This window comes from Magallana gigas, chromosome 4 (genome assembly GCF_963853765.1).
Source record: "Magallana gigas chromosome 4, xbMagGiga1.1, whole genome shotgun sequence".
Classification (NCBI taxonomy): Eukaryota; Metazoa; Mollusca; class Bivalvia; order Ostreida; family Ostreidae; genus Magallana; species Magallana gigas.
The window spans coordinates 32200766-32214194 of NC_088856.1; the positions used below are offsets into that span (position 1 = coordinate 32200766).

The window sequence follows — 13429 nt, forward strand, 5'->3', positions numbered from 1 at the left end:
TAATTTGTCATGATCAGTTTTATCCGTAACTTTTGATTTTTTCTGTGGAATTTGAACAGACAACATGTAACTATTTTGTAGGTACTCTAAGGGTGTATGAAATGATGAACACAGACTTCAGAAGAGTGGATGAAATCAAGTTCCTTGCCCTAGATATCCGCAATCGTGGCAACCTGACCATGAACAATGGAGAGCAAAATCATGTGTTGACAGGGCAAAATCTACGTGTGTATCCAGGGGGGGCGCTGAAGGCCAAAAGGTTAAAGGTCAAAGCTAAAACAATGATCATAGATGTTCTGGGAGAAGTAGATGCCGATGATATGGGATACTGCTCAGATAAAGGTATAATTGCTGCATTAAGGCAGCCTATAATTCATGGAAGAGATAATAAAATTATTTCATGATTTGTAAAACTCTCATATAACTCTCTCAATTGAGTAATCCTTTATGCATTCAAAATCTTCAAGACAACATTTTGTTGCTTTCATGGTAGCTATAATGAATGAAGCAATTATCAACATCAAAACAGAAACATAGTTTAGGTAAAATAGAAATCGTATATTTTGATTACAAGAATTATAAACAGAAAATTATAGCCTGGAATCTTATGTTTGATTACCAATATCATTTACCATACACTATGGCTTCTCTAAATCATATTGACAAGAAGTAGTTATTTTAAAATAGCCATTATAGTGATAAGCAATAACCATTATTTGAATTGTTTTCCCCAGGGCCTGGTAAGGGATACACCATTGGTCAGTATGGTACAGGGGATAGTTATGGAGGGGAGGGTGGGGCTGAGAGTGCCTCCCATCCCGCCTCTCCAGCGTACGGGTCATTCAGCAAGCCCTCAGATTTTGGCAGCGGAGGAGGGACAGGAAATGGATACAAAGGTACTCCTTTCAGCATTTATGTCAAAGATATTTACCTGATAAAGAAACAACATAAATAAAAGTGAAAGATAAACTCAGCACAGATTAACTGTAGAGTTAAAAAGGCCAGGTTAGGTTGTGAACATCAACATTTGTATCCATGTGAAGGTGGTTGTGGTGGTGGAATCTTGACCTTTAACCTCTCTGAGGAAATGAAGGTGGATGGTGTTCTGAGAGCCAGTGGGCAGGCTTCGGCTCACTCGGGATTCTCCGGTGGTGGATCAGGAGGGAGCATTTATATCACCACCTACCACTTCGATGGTTCTGGCCAGGTCCAGGTAGAAAGGAACATTAATTTATATGACTTATAAACACCTTTTACTGAGATTGTAAATTTTCATTGGATTTTCTAGAGATAATGTAAATGGGTCTAAGTTGTATAAACAAATAATCTGAAAATCATAGTCCCAACAAAGTATGATGATTTCAACAAAGTATGATGAATCCAGGAATTTATACATAAACTTTAATACTTATGAAGAAAATTAACAATATGACAATGTTGTGAGACCTTTAGACAATAACATAATTATACAACATTGGATTGCTGTAGGTGATGGGAGGTTCTGGTCGTAATGGAGGAGGGGGTGGTCGTGTGGGAATCGTGTACAACATCACCAGCTACACTGGGGAGTTCCGCTCTAATGGTGGGGTGGGCACCCTGGGAGAGAATGGGGCCGCAGGGACAGTGTACCTCAACAATGTCCAGTCCCAGCCGGAAAGGAAACTGGTCATCTACAACCAGGGAGGATCAGGGGTATGTTTGAGGAGGGGTCAACAATGCCTGGGGGACATCTCTAGTTCTCCCAGTTCTCTTACAGTTTCTTTGTCTATTATTCATTCAATTTCAAGAACCGTTGTCATCAATGTAACAGAATATGTTGCCCAAAATTATATATTTTATCATAAGATTGGCAAAAGAATGTACATGTGTATACAATTAATTATTTTATGTAACCAACTGAAGTATACTGATCTCCCCTTTTTCAATAATATGCCATGCACTTGTTTGCATTTTTTTTTTTTTTTTTTTAAATTAAATTTACCAATAATAGCAGACAATAACTGACAGATTTTTTGCATGTTTCATTTATTGCCAAAAAAAAATTGCATCAGGATTATTTCCTTTCCGACAGAGTCGTAAAACGAGGATCACCATCCCCGAGAAGAAGACATCGGAGCATGACCTAGATACTCTGGACCTCGGAAACCATGCTGAGGTTGGTCTCCTAGCATTAGATTCAAGGGGCCTGCCCACCACGGGACAGAGGGATCTGACTCTGACTAAGGTAGCAGGGGACCACACGGCAGTCATCCATGTGGAACCACTCATGTGGCTCAACATAGACTTCAACTCCACCACAGTCCTCACCTTTGATGTCAAACTGTACCAGGTATGCTGGAGTCACAGACAAAATCTTCCTCCTCTCCACATCCCCAATTTAATTTTTTTTCCCTGTATTTTTGGGGGGTTTTTTAAGGATAATTATAAGCTGAAAATTTAAAAAAAAAAAAAAGACTGAAAAGGGGAGAAAGAAAAATTCGAAATATCAGTTACAAAAAGAAGTTTTGTTTTCATGCTTGAAATTTTCAATTCATTAAACAATTTAAGTTGAAATTATTTGACAATGTATGTTTGGATCAATTTTTATGTAGAATGCCACAGTGAACCTTCCCTACGACACATACCTGCGTGACTGCCGCATCACATTGTACGGGGGACTTCTCCGCGGTGTGGCAACACTCAACATCTCGTTGGACGGAAGCTTCACCGTGTATCCCCCCGCTCGTCTTAACAACTCACGGTCCAGCAGGAACGACTTTGTGATGGACAGCATCACTATTCTGGATGGAGGGTTGTTCAGTTTCATGGGAACTGCCAAAGAAAACAATAAATTGAACGTCACCCTGACCGGTAGTCTGCACATCCAGGGAGGGGGAGAGTTCAGGACCAACAATGTCTACCTTCAGGGTCAGTGGATAGTCATGTTGAAGGTTATAGCTAACAGCTGAGTTAATTTTGGGTTTAATTTTCATTTTAAATTTTGAGTGATGATGATTTCCCAAAAGATATCAAAATTATATGGTTAATGAAATGCGCCATTAACTTTCTACATACCTTTTAAGGTAAAAACAAAGATTTTGTTTAAATTTGACAGTTTGATAAAAGAGTGATCATAGTCATTTATCTGCAGTGAGAGTTATGATCTTTCTTTTCAGATGGTCAAATCTTCAAATCAACATTATATTATCTGAAATTATGATTAAAACATGCAAAAATTTATAATATAAACTTAACAAAAGTTTGATTAACAAAATGTCGTCTTTGACCTGCATTCATTTACAATCAATACAACAATGTGCCTGCTTGTACTTCACAGCTGTCAACATCACACTTGACACCGATGGCGTGCTAAACACAACAGGGCGGGGATACCAGCCCGGCTTAGGCAAGGCTGCAGGGGTAGCTGACCCGAGGGGTGGATCTGGTGGTTCTCATGGTGGGCTTGGTGGAGCTGGGAGCCATGCTTTGTATGCAGCACCAGCCTATGGTCGATACCGGTCAGCCACAGAGTATGGAAGTGGAGGATCCTTTATCTCAAACAATCAAGTTTGTGTGCTATTTTTGTTCATACTTTAAAAAAATTCATAATTGTAAAAGTTAAAGTATTCGATAATTTTATATCTTGATTTTTTAAAAAGTTTAATATTTTTTTTCCATTTCTTATTTACAGTATTTTTTAAAACTATATAATCTAATTATGAAGAATGATATATACCAATTATAAGTGAAAATATTCATTCTTAAGTTATGCATATAAGTCATTTTTTTTTATTTTCCAAATTATAGGTTGGAAGTGAAGGAGGAGGGATAGTGCATCTGAGAGCCCTACATAAGATGGAGATAGACGGCCTGATCCTGGGGGATGGAGCCACGGCAATGTCCCCAAAAGCTGGAGGGGGATCGGGCGGAAGCATCTTGTTAGAAACTCCCCATTTCCTAGGTAAAACACAAGAAAAAGATTTGTTGCAACATTAATTTCCCTATAACAATCATTTTGATAAGAATGAATGAGAAATCTATTGTCATGAAATATCCTTTATCCTTATGTTACATAAGGAAAAAAATTATCTTAATGCAGTCATTTTTAAGAGTTTAGTAAAAAATTTCAAAATACTATATTTTTAGTTTGAATTTTCTCATTACTGAAGTAGAAAATATATTTTACAATAATTGAGCATTATTTGTCTGATTTGCAGGAACGGGTGTGGTCTCTGCCAGTGGCGGCGATGGAGCCTGTGTGGCCCACTGTCATCTGTGTGACCGCGAGCGGCGGTGTCTCCAGTGTACAGATGGCTATTACTGGGTTGGGTACAACTGTGTGCCCTCCTGTGCAAGCCGCAACAACCAGTGCTGTGACAGGAACAGGTTTGTGGCAACCTGCGCAGCAGACGCCACAAGCAGTGCCACTGAATGTAACGCTATGCGGAGTAACTGTTACTCATTTTGGTGGGCAAAGTGGAACTGGGCATATTACTGTGGTTCTGTGGGAAGATATTGCTCCTCAGAGACCAATCCAAGCAAAATGGTAGGCAGAAAATTTTTTTTTCATAATTCTAGAGATTCAAGTGAAGTTTCCCCGGCCAACATAATGAAATGAAGTGAAAAATTTGTTTTTTTTCAATGGAGTCATGTATTTCACTCATTTTTCTTGCTCCAAGAAATGTCTAGTTTTGTTCAACATTTAATATGTAAATTGAATTCTTTAACTCCAGGAGCTTGGAGGTGGGGGAGGAGGAGGAAGAATCTCCGTCTATGTGACCAGCTCCAATGGATTCCGCGGGAAGTACCAGACATACGGTGGGAGGAGCCAGTCGGAGCAGGGTGGTTCGGGAACTGTGTTTGTGAGTGCTCCGGACAGTGTAAACAACACGGTGGTCACTGTGTATGTTGACAACAATGGTTATAAACCGCTTAGTCCATATCTACCTGAAGACAGGCAAGTATTTGTAAAAAATATTTATATTTTGATACTGATACTATAGACCTAAATTGAACAGTGTTAAAGCATCAGATGATAAAACAATTGGATATATATTTGAAATTCAATGAAGTTTATACATTTGTCTCAAATGAATACTAAATCATGTAACAAATTTATAACTTCTATAATAGGATGAAGGACAGCATGAGGACCTACATTGTGTCCTATCCCGAGGACCTCGAGGTCTCCATCGATGAGCTCTACATCACAGGAGGAGGGCACCTTGCATTCTCCCAGGAGGTTTCTAGGAATGACAGCATGATAACAATAGGAAACATCCACGGTGACAGGTCGGGCATGCTGCACACATCCCCGGAGCAGGCCATCACTATACAGGAGGGGGACGTCCCCTTCCCTGCGGCCGTCAGGGTGTATGAGAGGTCCCAGGTCATTCTGCCTAGTGGTGAGTTACTTACTGTGGAATCATTATGGCGACTCAAATGACATATGCAAATTGCAAAGACATTTACTTAATAGACAGGTTGGTTACTATTCAATGTGAATGTAGTATATAGCTTTTTCATCAGTGTTATAATAAACTATTAAAAATGAGAAAGAATGTAGATTGTACTTAAGAATTCTCAGTACAGATGCACTTAACAGTAAGTTTGGTCCCTGTCGTTTTACAGAGGTGCAGTTGGTAGATCTGTCTTACAAGACATTTATAATGGACGGAGGACTCGGGGGTGTGGAAAATCTACAGATCGGCCGGGGTGTTAACCTCTTGTTGGGACCCCAGGTATGCACATACACAGTACACACATAATGTACACACTCTGTATACACACACTGTTCACAGACAAGAAGTACATGCCCAGCACAGAACTGACTGACATGTTGTTTAAACAAATTCATCATATGTAACATGCTTTGCTTTTGATTCAGAAGTGAAGAATTAATAAATCAGTTTTAAGGTGGCATTTTCAGACAATTGTTTTTGATGAAGTTGGTGGCCGCAGTTGATTGACAGACATCAACTTTAATTAATTTCAATTCATTCATTATCGTTATATACACACATTATATGGTAGTTATTGTTTTGTCTTTTGAACAGGGACATTCCATCGGTCTCCCAGACAGAGTGTTTTCCTTCAACAATGTCCAGATCTTTGCTGATGGCAAAATGTCCTCAGATTTTGAGGACGAATTTAACCCATCTCTAAGTCTCAATTTATCAGATGCTCTGATCCTAAAAGCTGGCAGCACAATCACTGTATGAATTATATCTGTAAAACTTGAATTTTTTTTCCATTGATTGTTTGGATATTTTGTTGATCAAGATCAACATACCATTATTCACTTTTACAGGTCCCTTGGTTGAATGTGGTCGCAGATAAAGTACAAATAGATGCCGCTGGGGTGATAGACACTGGAGGACGGGCTCTCAATGGAATCCCCCAGAATGCACCTGACTCACCTGCTGCAGGTAAATTATGAATTTATGTGTCATTTAATTTGTGATGAACCAGTACATATATAAGAAAAACATTTTTTAATTTTTTCAGAAAGTTTCAAGTCATTTTTAAGTCATTTTAAAGTTTTCAGTCACTTAATAAAATATATCATTTTCAGGTGGGGGAGGTGGAGGGGGTGGGGCCGGTGGAGGTCAAGGGTCAAACCAACCTGTGGTAGGAGCCCCTTCTAACTACGGCTCAATGTATAACCCCAGAGAATTTGGAGGAAATGGTGGATCGACGGGAGCACTGGCCTCCACCTGTACCCCCGTCGCCAGTCAGAGAGGGGGGCGAGGAGGAGGGGTCATCCAGATACAGGCCAGGGAGGTCCTGCTGGACGGACAGCTCAAGTAAGAACTCCTCCACATTCAGACCTTAAATATCTCCTCTCAAATGACTCAGCCTCAAACTTCAAATGTTTATTTTAATGTCATGTGATAGTTCAAAACAAAAGAAAAAAAACCCAGCAAGTTTATAAAATCCACAAGGGTAACTTCTTGCAATTTTACATGGATAATAATTCCTTGTATTTATCTAGGATTCCAGGTACTGACTGGATTTTCTGAATGAGTTTATATGTTGTTCATAGGAGTGATGGTAAATCAGGATCCGGTGGGAGGGCAGGGGGTGGTGCAGGTGGTGGTGTATCTATTGTCACAGACAAACTGAAGGGGAGTGGTGTCATTGATGTACAAGGTGGTGCTGTGTTGAATCCTGGCTCCACAAATTGTCCGGGAGGGGGAGGTGGGGGTGGAAGAGTCGCTATCTACTATGAAGACAATCTCTTCACGGGATCCATCTTCTCCCATGGTGGAAGGGGTGGATACGAGTGTGGTGGGGCTGGTACTGTGTTGCAGAGAAATCTGGTTACAAAGGAAGGTCAGTGTTTATCTGTGTTGGAAATACTGTAAACAAACATTAAATATGATTATTGTATACAGGGTTATTTTCGCCCTGTGTTATTTTCATTCTTTGACAATTGCAAACGGTCTCATCCCACCTTGAATTCGCCCAGATGCAGTTAAGTTAACATAGATATTATTTGCAATATAGAATTCGCCCAGTCTTAAATTTGTCCTTTGACAACAAGGGCAAAAGGGGCGAAAATAAAACGGGGCGAATATTTCCCTGTATACAGTATTTATATGGGGTTAAAATTTTGCAGCTTGTAATAATATGTATTTTTATGGTGGGGTTATATTTTTATAGTGTATACCTGTGAAATACTGCATGTAGACTATCTAAAACTATTCGAATTGTAATAAATTGAAAACTCTTTTCTACATTAGATTTGCAGAAAATTCCATTACTCAGACATTTCTTTATTTACAGCATTTACATTTAATGGTTTTCTATCTTAAGGATAGTGAAGAATTCACTAAATGTAGAAATTCTATAAAAACAAATGATGTTAGTAAGCTTTCATTGTAATTGTACCGATGGTTGTTAAAAAATCTCTTACCTAGATAAACTTGTGGTGGACAACAACAACTTGTGCTCACCCAGAGAACCCAAAATAGACTTTGGGATTTTGGGTGACGTTCATCGAGGGGAGCACAGCTTTCACACCTGGCTGTATGACCCCGCCGGGAGCCACACCCATAACTTCAGCCAGATCTACCTGTCTGGGCGGGCCCACCTGGCTCTCCACCGCAGGAACATCGACAGCTTCACACAAAACGTCATCATCGCCAAGACGTCCGGAGACAAGAGTGGAATGTTCCACATTGGGCCACAACAGGAGCTGTTTGCTGGTAAACTTGATCAAATTTTTGTTTTAATCATTATACTCCTCCTTTCAATAAAAATTTGCAAGGATTCATCTGATTCTATGTATATACCCTAATGACAAATCTCTATAACACTTCTCCTTAGGTGGACAAAGCTTAAAGGAATACTGTAATTGATATTTGAAAAAAAAATAGAGGGAGAGGTAGAAACTATGAATAGTTCAAAGGCAAACGTTCAATTTGGCTCACAAAAATCAAATGTATTTGAATTATTGCACATAAAATTCTTTTCAATGAAAGCCTTACTAATATTATATGAAGTGTGTTTTTTATGGTACTTTTCCCAAAGGCAAATGAATCTCTTATGGATTTGTTTTATTTTGATTTAAGAACTACCTGCGGACAGCCCTGACCTCCAGTTTGGCCTACAGATCTACCCCGGTGGAGTGATGTCTGCTGAGCAGTATCTGTTTGTCAACAACATCACCATAGAGCTTGAGGGGACACTGACGGGGGTAGAGAACCTCGTCATTGGACCACGGGGAAAAGTGATACTCAAGTAAGTATATACACAGGACATCCTGTCGTCTTGTGTACAGGTACATGTGCTATCAAATATTTAGTAAGGTTTTTTTAATTTTTGCAAAAAATGAAGTTAGTCTATTATGATGATCACTGATCTTGTGTAAGTCAAATTTTGCAATTTTGAAAATTGTTTTCTCACAGTATAGTGAGAATAAACAGTATAGTGAGAATATCTTCAATTTGTTTCTTTCTTTGTGAAATTGAAAGGATTGCAAAAATAATGAAAAATGTATTATAACCAAATACCTCCAGTTATATTTTTTCATTGGAAAGCTTGCAATCAAATTTTGAAATTGTTATTTTTCACTTTTTCAAAGTTTCACTGTTGTCTTGGGTTTATGTGGTTGGTAGTACCTGACCTGTTTTATTTGTAAGACCTAAATCATATAAGCATAATGGAGTACATGTATTTTACAGACCATTTGGAAACAGTAGCATAATCCGTGAGAAGGAAATAACTTTCACAAGTGTCAAGGTGGAGGGTGGGGGAGTGCTGGAGATTAACAGTAATGGGAGGGGCATGGTACTGAGGGGGGATACCCTGGAGGTACAGAGTGGGGGTGAGGTCGTGGTGGACAGGATAGACATACAGGTGTCTCGTCTCATTGTGGACAGCTCCGCCCACATCCACGCTGATGGAAAGGTCAGGAAAACTTCCATTTTTGTTTCAGACATCTTTGCTGTACTACATTTTTAATGTGTAATCTATTTTGGACTTTTGGCGGGATGCAGCTTTAAATAAATCAAGGACATCATATAATGTCAAGCATATATATGTATACATACTAGAGATTTTGACAAACTTTAAATCAAGTCTATGTTTACTTATTGAAAAACCAATTTTTGCCAAATATCAAACACTCTTAATATAATGTGTTTACAGAATATCCACAACAATTACTAGAATGTTGTAATAATAAATGCATATGCCCTTGTTAAGTCCATACTCATTACCTTACTTCAGGCGATGTCTTTCGGTGGAGGTATTGGAGTGGGGTACAATGGGGCGGGGGCAGGACATGGTGGAATGGGAGGGAGAGGAACCACCTCCAACCATGGTGGCTACTTCTATGGAGATGTAAAGGACCCACAAGATGCTGGCAGTGATGCTATATTTGACCCTGGGTTTTCAACTGATAAACCAGTGGTATTACCAGGTGGTGGAGTCATAAAGATCAATGCTACCACATCAGCTACCATCAATGGTACTTGTTTATAACCCATTATTTTATCATTTTAATTGTATAAGACTAATTGTCTACTATGTGTCTCTGTCAAAGTTATTGTCCACAGGTGTACTTGCATCAATGCATGTTTTAAAACAGTAGTTGATCTTATTAAAAAAAAAAAGTATTCCCTCATTGACAATTTTTTCATGTAATATTAAATTCAGGAATCATCAGTTGTAATGGTGCCTCTGCCCAGGATAGAACAGGTGGAGCCAGTGGAGGCAGTCTGTGGTTACACACCAGAGAACTGTATGGATCAGGAACTCTTCAAGTCAATGGTGGAAATGGTCAGTCTCAAATTTCTCAATACTAAAATGATAAAAACATTCTACAAAATATTATTTAACAACAATTTTTTTTCTTCTAATTTCAAATTATATGTATCATTTTTCGTAAATTCAAACAAGAAATTCTTAAGCCTTGGTGTCCCGTACTGTAGATTCCTTATTTTATGCAACTACTAAATTCTATGATATCCACCATTTCGATCAAATTGCTATGATAATAAATCATGAGCTCACAACTATAATTATGGTATTGTGGTTATCAAATGTCAGAAAAATAAAAGCAAGATTTTAAAATCTGTGAAGGGTGCCTATCGCAATTTTACACTAATATTTACTCATTGTTTGAAATAAGGATTCTACCGCATTTAAGACATTGGAATCATCAGATTTTTAAAATTTTAGTAGAGGGTGGGGGAGAAGGACTTCAGTGGTCATTATCTTATAGTTATATGTCCCTGTAGAGTTTGTATTTTGACTGCATGGATTCCGTTGCAGGTCTTTCTAACACTGGTGGAGGTGGGGGTGGCAGACTGGCTGTGAGGTACACAGTAGATGAATGGACCGGATCTTTTGAGGCATACGGAGGAACCTCCATTAGTGGATACGGAGGAGCTGGAACCATCTACATTGAAAGTGGCTCAAAAACAAAGATCATTATTGCTAACAAAGAGGCATTCACCATTAAGGCAAGTCTGGCCATACTTAAATATTGCATGAAAGAAAAGCTTTAAATTCTTAATCTTATCGAGAAAAACCTTTATATAATGTTGTAACATATATTTATATTTTACATGTACATTTGAAAGACTGTTATATATAAATTGATAAACATTGGAATATGGAAGTATGGCAGTTAATAATGTAGAATCACTGTATGTTTTTAGGATGATATAATCAACATTGACAAAGACACTGTTTCTCGCTATGAAAGCAGCCGTTCATGGCTCACTTTCAGATACAGTAGAACCATATCCGTGGATGAACTGTTTTTGCTGAATGGAGCTCATTTAGCACTGGAGCCTAGCATTTCTGCATCTATCTCACATACATTACAAGCGCAGATCATATATGGAAGTGGATTTATTCAAGACAGCTCAAAGCTCGGAACTCTTCACGTGGGACCCTATCAGGAGATAGTTGTCAAGCAGTCGTCACTCTACGTGGCAGCCAATGTCAGAATTTACGAAGGTGGACAAATGACCTTGCCCTCATCTTCCAAATGGATCAATGCCAGGAACATCATCAATGGAACCCTAGGGGGTGTTTCCGAGGTCACACTCTTGAATTCTATGATAAGACTAGGGCCTACGAGTCAGACTAAAGGGATGACTTCTCCTGCCAAGTACAAGTTCAGTGCAGTTTCCATTATGGCCGACAGTACTCTTCAGTCGATGGATGAAAACACAGTGTATGTCTTTTCTTTCGATAAGCTGTACATTGCAGCCACAGGAGCTATTGTAGGCTCAAGAATCACCTTAGAAACCACAAAAGTGGAGATAGAAGAAGGGGGACAACTCAATCTGGATGCTGGATGTAATCTGAATTCTGGGAAAGGTAGGAAAAGATTTGAGAAATATAGAGATATAGAGATCATGGTCATTTTGCAAGGCCAAAATTTCTGCAACTGCTGATAGATTACAGGTCTTTCCTCTAGTGGGGTCAGGGTCATTTAAGAAGGTCAAATCTTCAGCAACTGTTTGGTTTGTTACAGGTCTGTCCTCCAGTGATGAAGGAGCCAGCCATGGTGGCGAGGGGGGTCGAATGACCTCTTCTACTGCTCAGGCCTACGACAACTTCTTGACCCCCACAGAGCCTGGGTCAGGCTCCAGTATAGCCAGGGGTGGGGGAGTTCTACACCTCTCCACACAGAGCCTTGTTCTTAGAGGAACCATTTCAGCCAAGTAAGCCATTGGCTTAAATTTCAGTATTTCATTCACTTTGTCTCTGTAGATGACACTTGAATGAATTACTAGATTTGCCATGAATAATATGGATTGAATTTCCCAAAGAAAGACAACCAGGATGAAATAATGTGATTTTTTTTCAGGGGAGGTAACTCTTTGAGCAATGCTGGGGGAGCATCAGGTGGAAGTGTGTGGATTCAGGTGTCAGCTGACATCAGTATCAGGGGTAGGTAACTCTGTTACATTATTGTACACTAAACATGGATGTGTTTAGTGATCAAAATATAAATAAAAATATCCTACTTACAGATGAATGTTGCACGTGATAATGAGATTAAAAAATTTTTGATTAAGAAAAAAATAGCTGTGTCAATGTTGATGTTCTATTATTATTATTTTCTTTGATAATATATTTAGTCATGATATTTAGATAATTAAAATATCTGTTTGAAACATACAGGTTATATCAACACACAAAAATTTCCACTCTATGGCTGTATTCTCATAAATAAATGAAATGTGAAAGTAAAGAAATTTCAGGTACTAAAGTATATGATAATGGGTGCGTTCAGAGTATTTCCAGTGGTACCAATACCAGTTTGCCAATGGTAAAAATTTGTGCCATTGGTGCAATTGGACCCATATATACTCTGAACGAGTTTTAGGGTACAGATAGTAGGAAATTTACCAATGTTAACAATGGTACCTTTCGTGTACCATTGGTAACACTGGCTGATTATTTAGCGGAAAATGTCAAACCAAGATGCAATATTTTTGCCTTGTTGATCATTTTGCACCAAAAGGATACATTCAAAATTATGATTTGTGTACAATAAAGAATTTTTTCTTGCAGTTTTTCTTCTCCCATAAAACGTGTATATCTTTGGAAAAACATGGCTAGAGCGAGTCATAACTATGCGATTACTTTCTTCTATACCATAATATAGACACCGATGATTTTGATACCCTTTGTCCAGGGACACATTTGAAAGTCAATGCTATGGTTAATACCAACAACAATCTAATTGGCCCCACCCCTAATATTGAAAAGGAATTATTGGTGTTTTGTGGAAACTACGTTTGAGAACTTTCGATGCATGGCTGAACGGTTTTAGAACATATAGATAGCCTTCATCACAATTAAGCAAATAATTGGAGAAAACTTTCAATTTCAAAATGTTTTGGTGCTTTGGATGGCAGTCATATTCCAACCAATGTCCCCCAAACACCTGCAACATGCCTACATATACAGAAAGAAT

The 13429-nt window shown here is 38.7% G+C and overlaps 1 protein-coding gene across 1 annotated transcript in view; it reads left to right on the plus strand.

Annotated features, from left to right (window-relative positions):
* The window catches only part of LOC105342567 (uncharacterized), a 78803-nt gene that overhangs the window by 44409 nt on the left and 20965 nt on the right, over positions 1 to 13429 (plus strand). Inside the window, exons 55-79 of the mRNA XM_066083324.1 lie at positions 82 to 342; positions 735 to 896; positions 1044 to 1213; positions 1489 to 1692; positions 2072 to 2329; positions 2592 to 2907; positions 3317 to 3546; positions 3787 to 3940; positions 4197 to 4525; positions 4713 to 4936; positions 5113 to 5384; positions 5611 to 5720; positions 6036 to 6194; positions 6290 to 6407; positions 6554 to 6785; positions 7025 to 7314; positions 7902 to 8189; positions 8556 to 8724; positions 9168 to 9393; positions 9715 to 9955; positions 10144 to 10266; positions 10762 to 10952; positions 11151 to 11820; positions 11978 to 12167; positions 12314 to 12396. Coding sequence (XP_065939396.1) covers positions 82 to 342; positions 735 to 896; positions 1044 to 1213; positions 1489 to 1692; positions 2072 to 2329; positions 2592 to 2907; positions 3317 to 3546; positions 3787 to 3940; positions 4197 to 4525; positions 4713 to 4936; positions 5113 to 5384; positions 5611 to 5720; positions 6036 to 6194; positions 6290 to 6407; positions 6554 to 6785; positions 7025 to 7314; positions 7902 to 8189; positions 8556 to 8724; positions 9168 to 9393; positions 9715 to 9955; positions 10144 to 10266; positions 10762 to 10952; positions 11151 to 11820; positions 11978 to 12167; positions 12314 to 12396 — 5670 coding nt within the window. The remainder of the gene's footprint in view (positions 1 to 81; positions 343 to 734; positions 897 to 1043; positions 1214 to 1488; positions 1693 to 2071; positions 2330 to 2591; positions 2908 to 3316; positions 3547 to 3786; positions 3941 to 4196; positions 4526 to 4712; positions 4937 to 5112; positions 5385 to 5610; positions 5721 to 6035; positions 6195 to 6289; positions 6408 to 6553; positions 6786 to 7024; positions 7315 to 7901; positions 8190 to 8555; positions 8725 to 9167; positions 9394 to 9714; positions 9956 to 10143; positions 10267 to 10761; positions 10953 to 11150; positions 11821 to 11977; positions 12168 to 12313; positions 12397 to 13429) is intronic.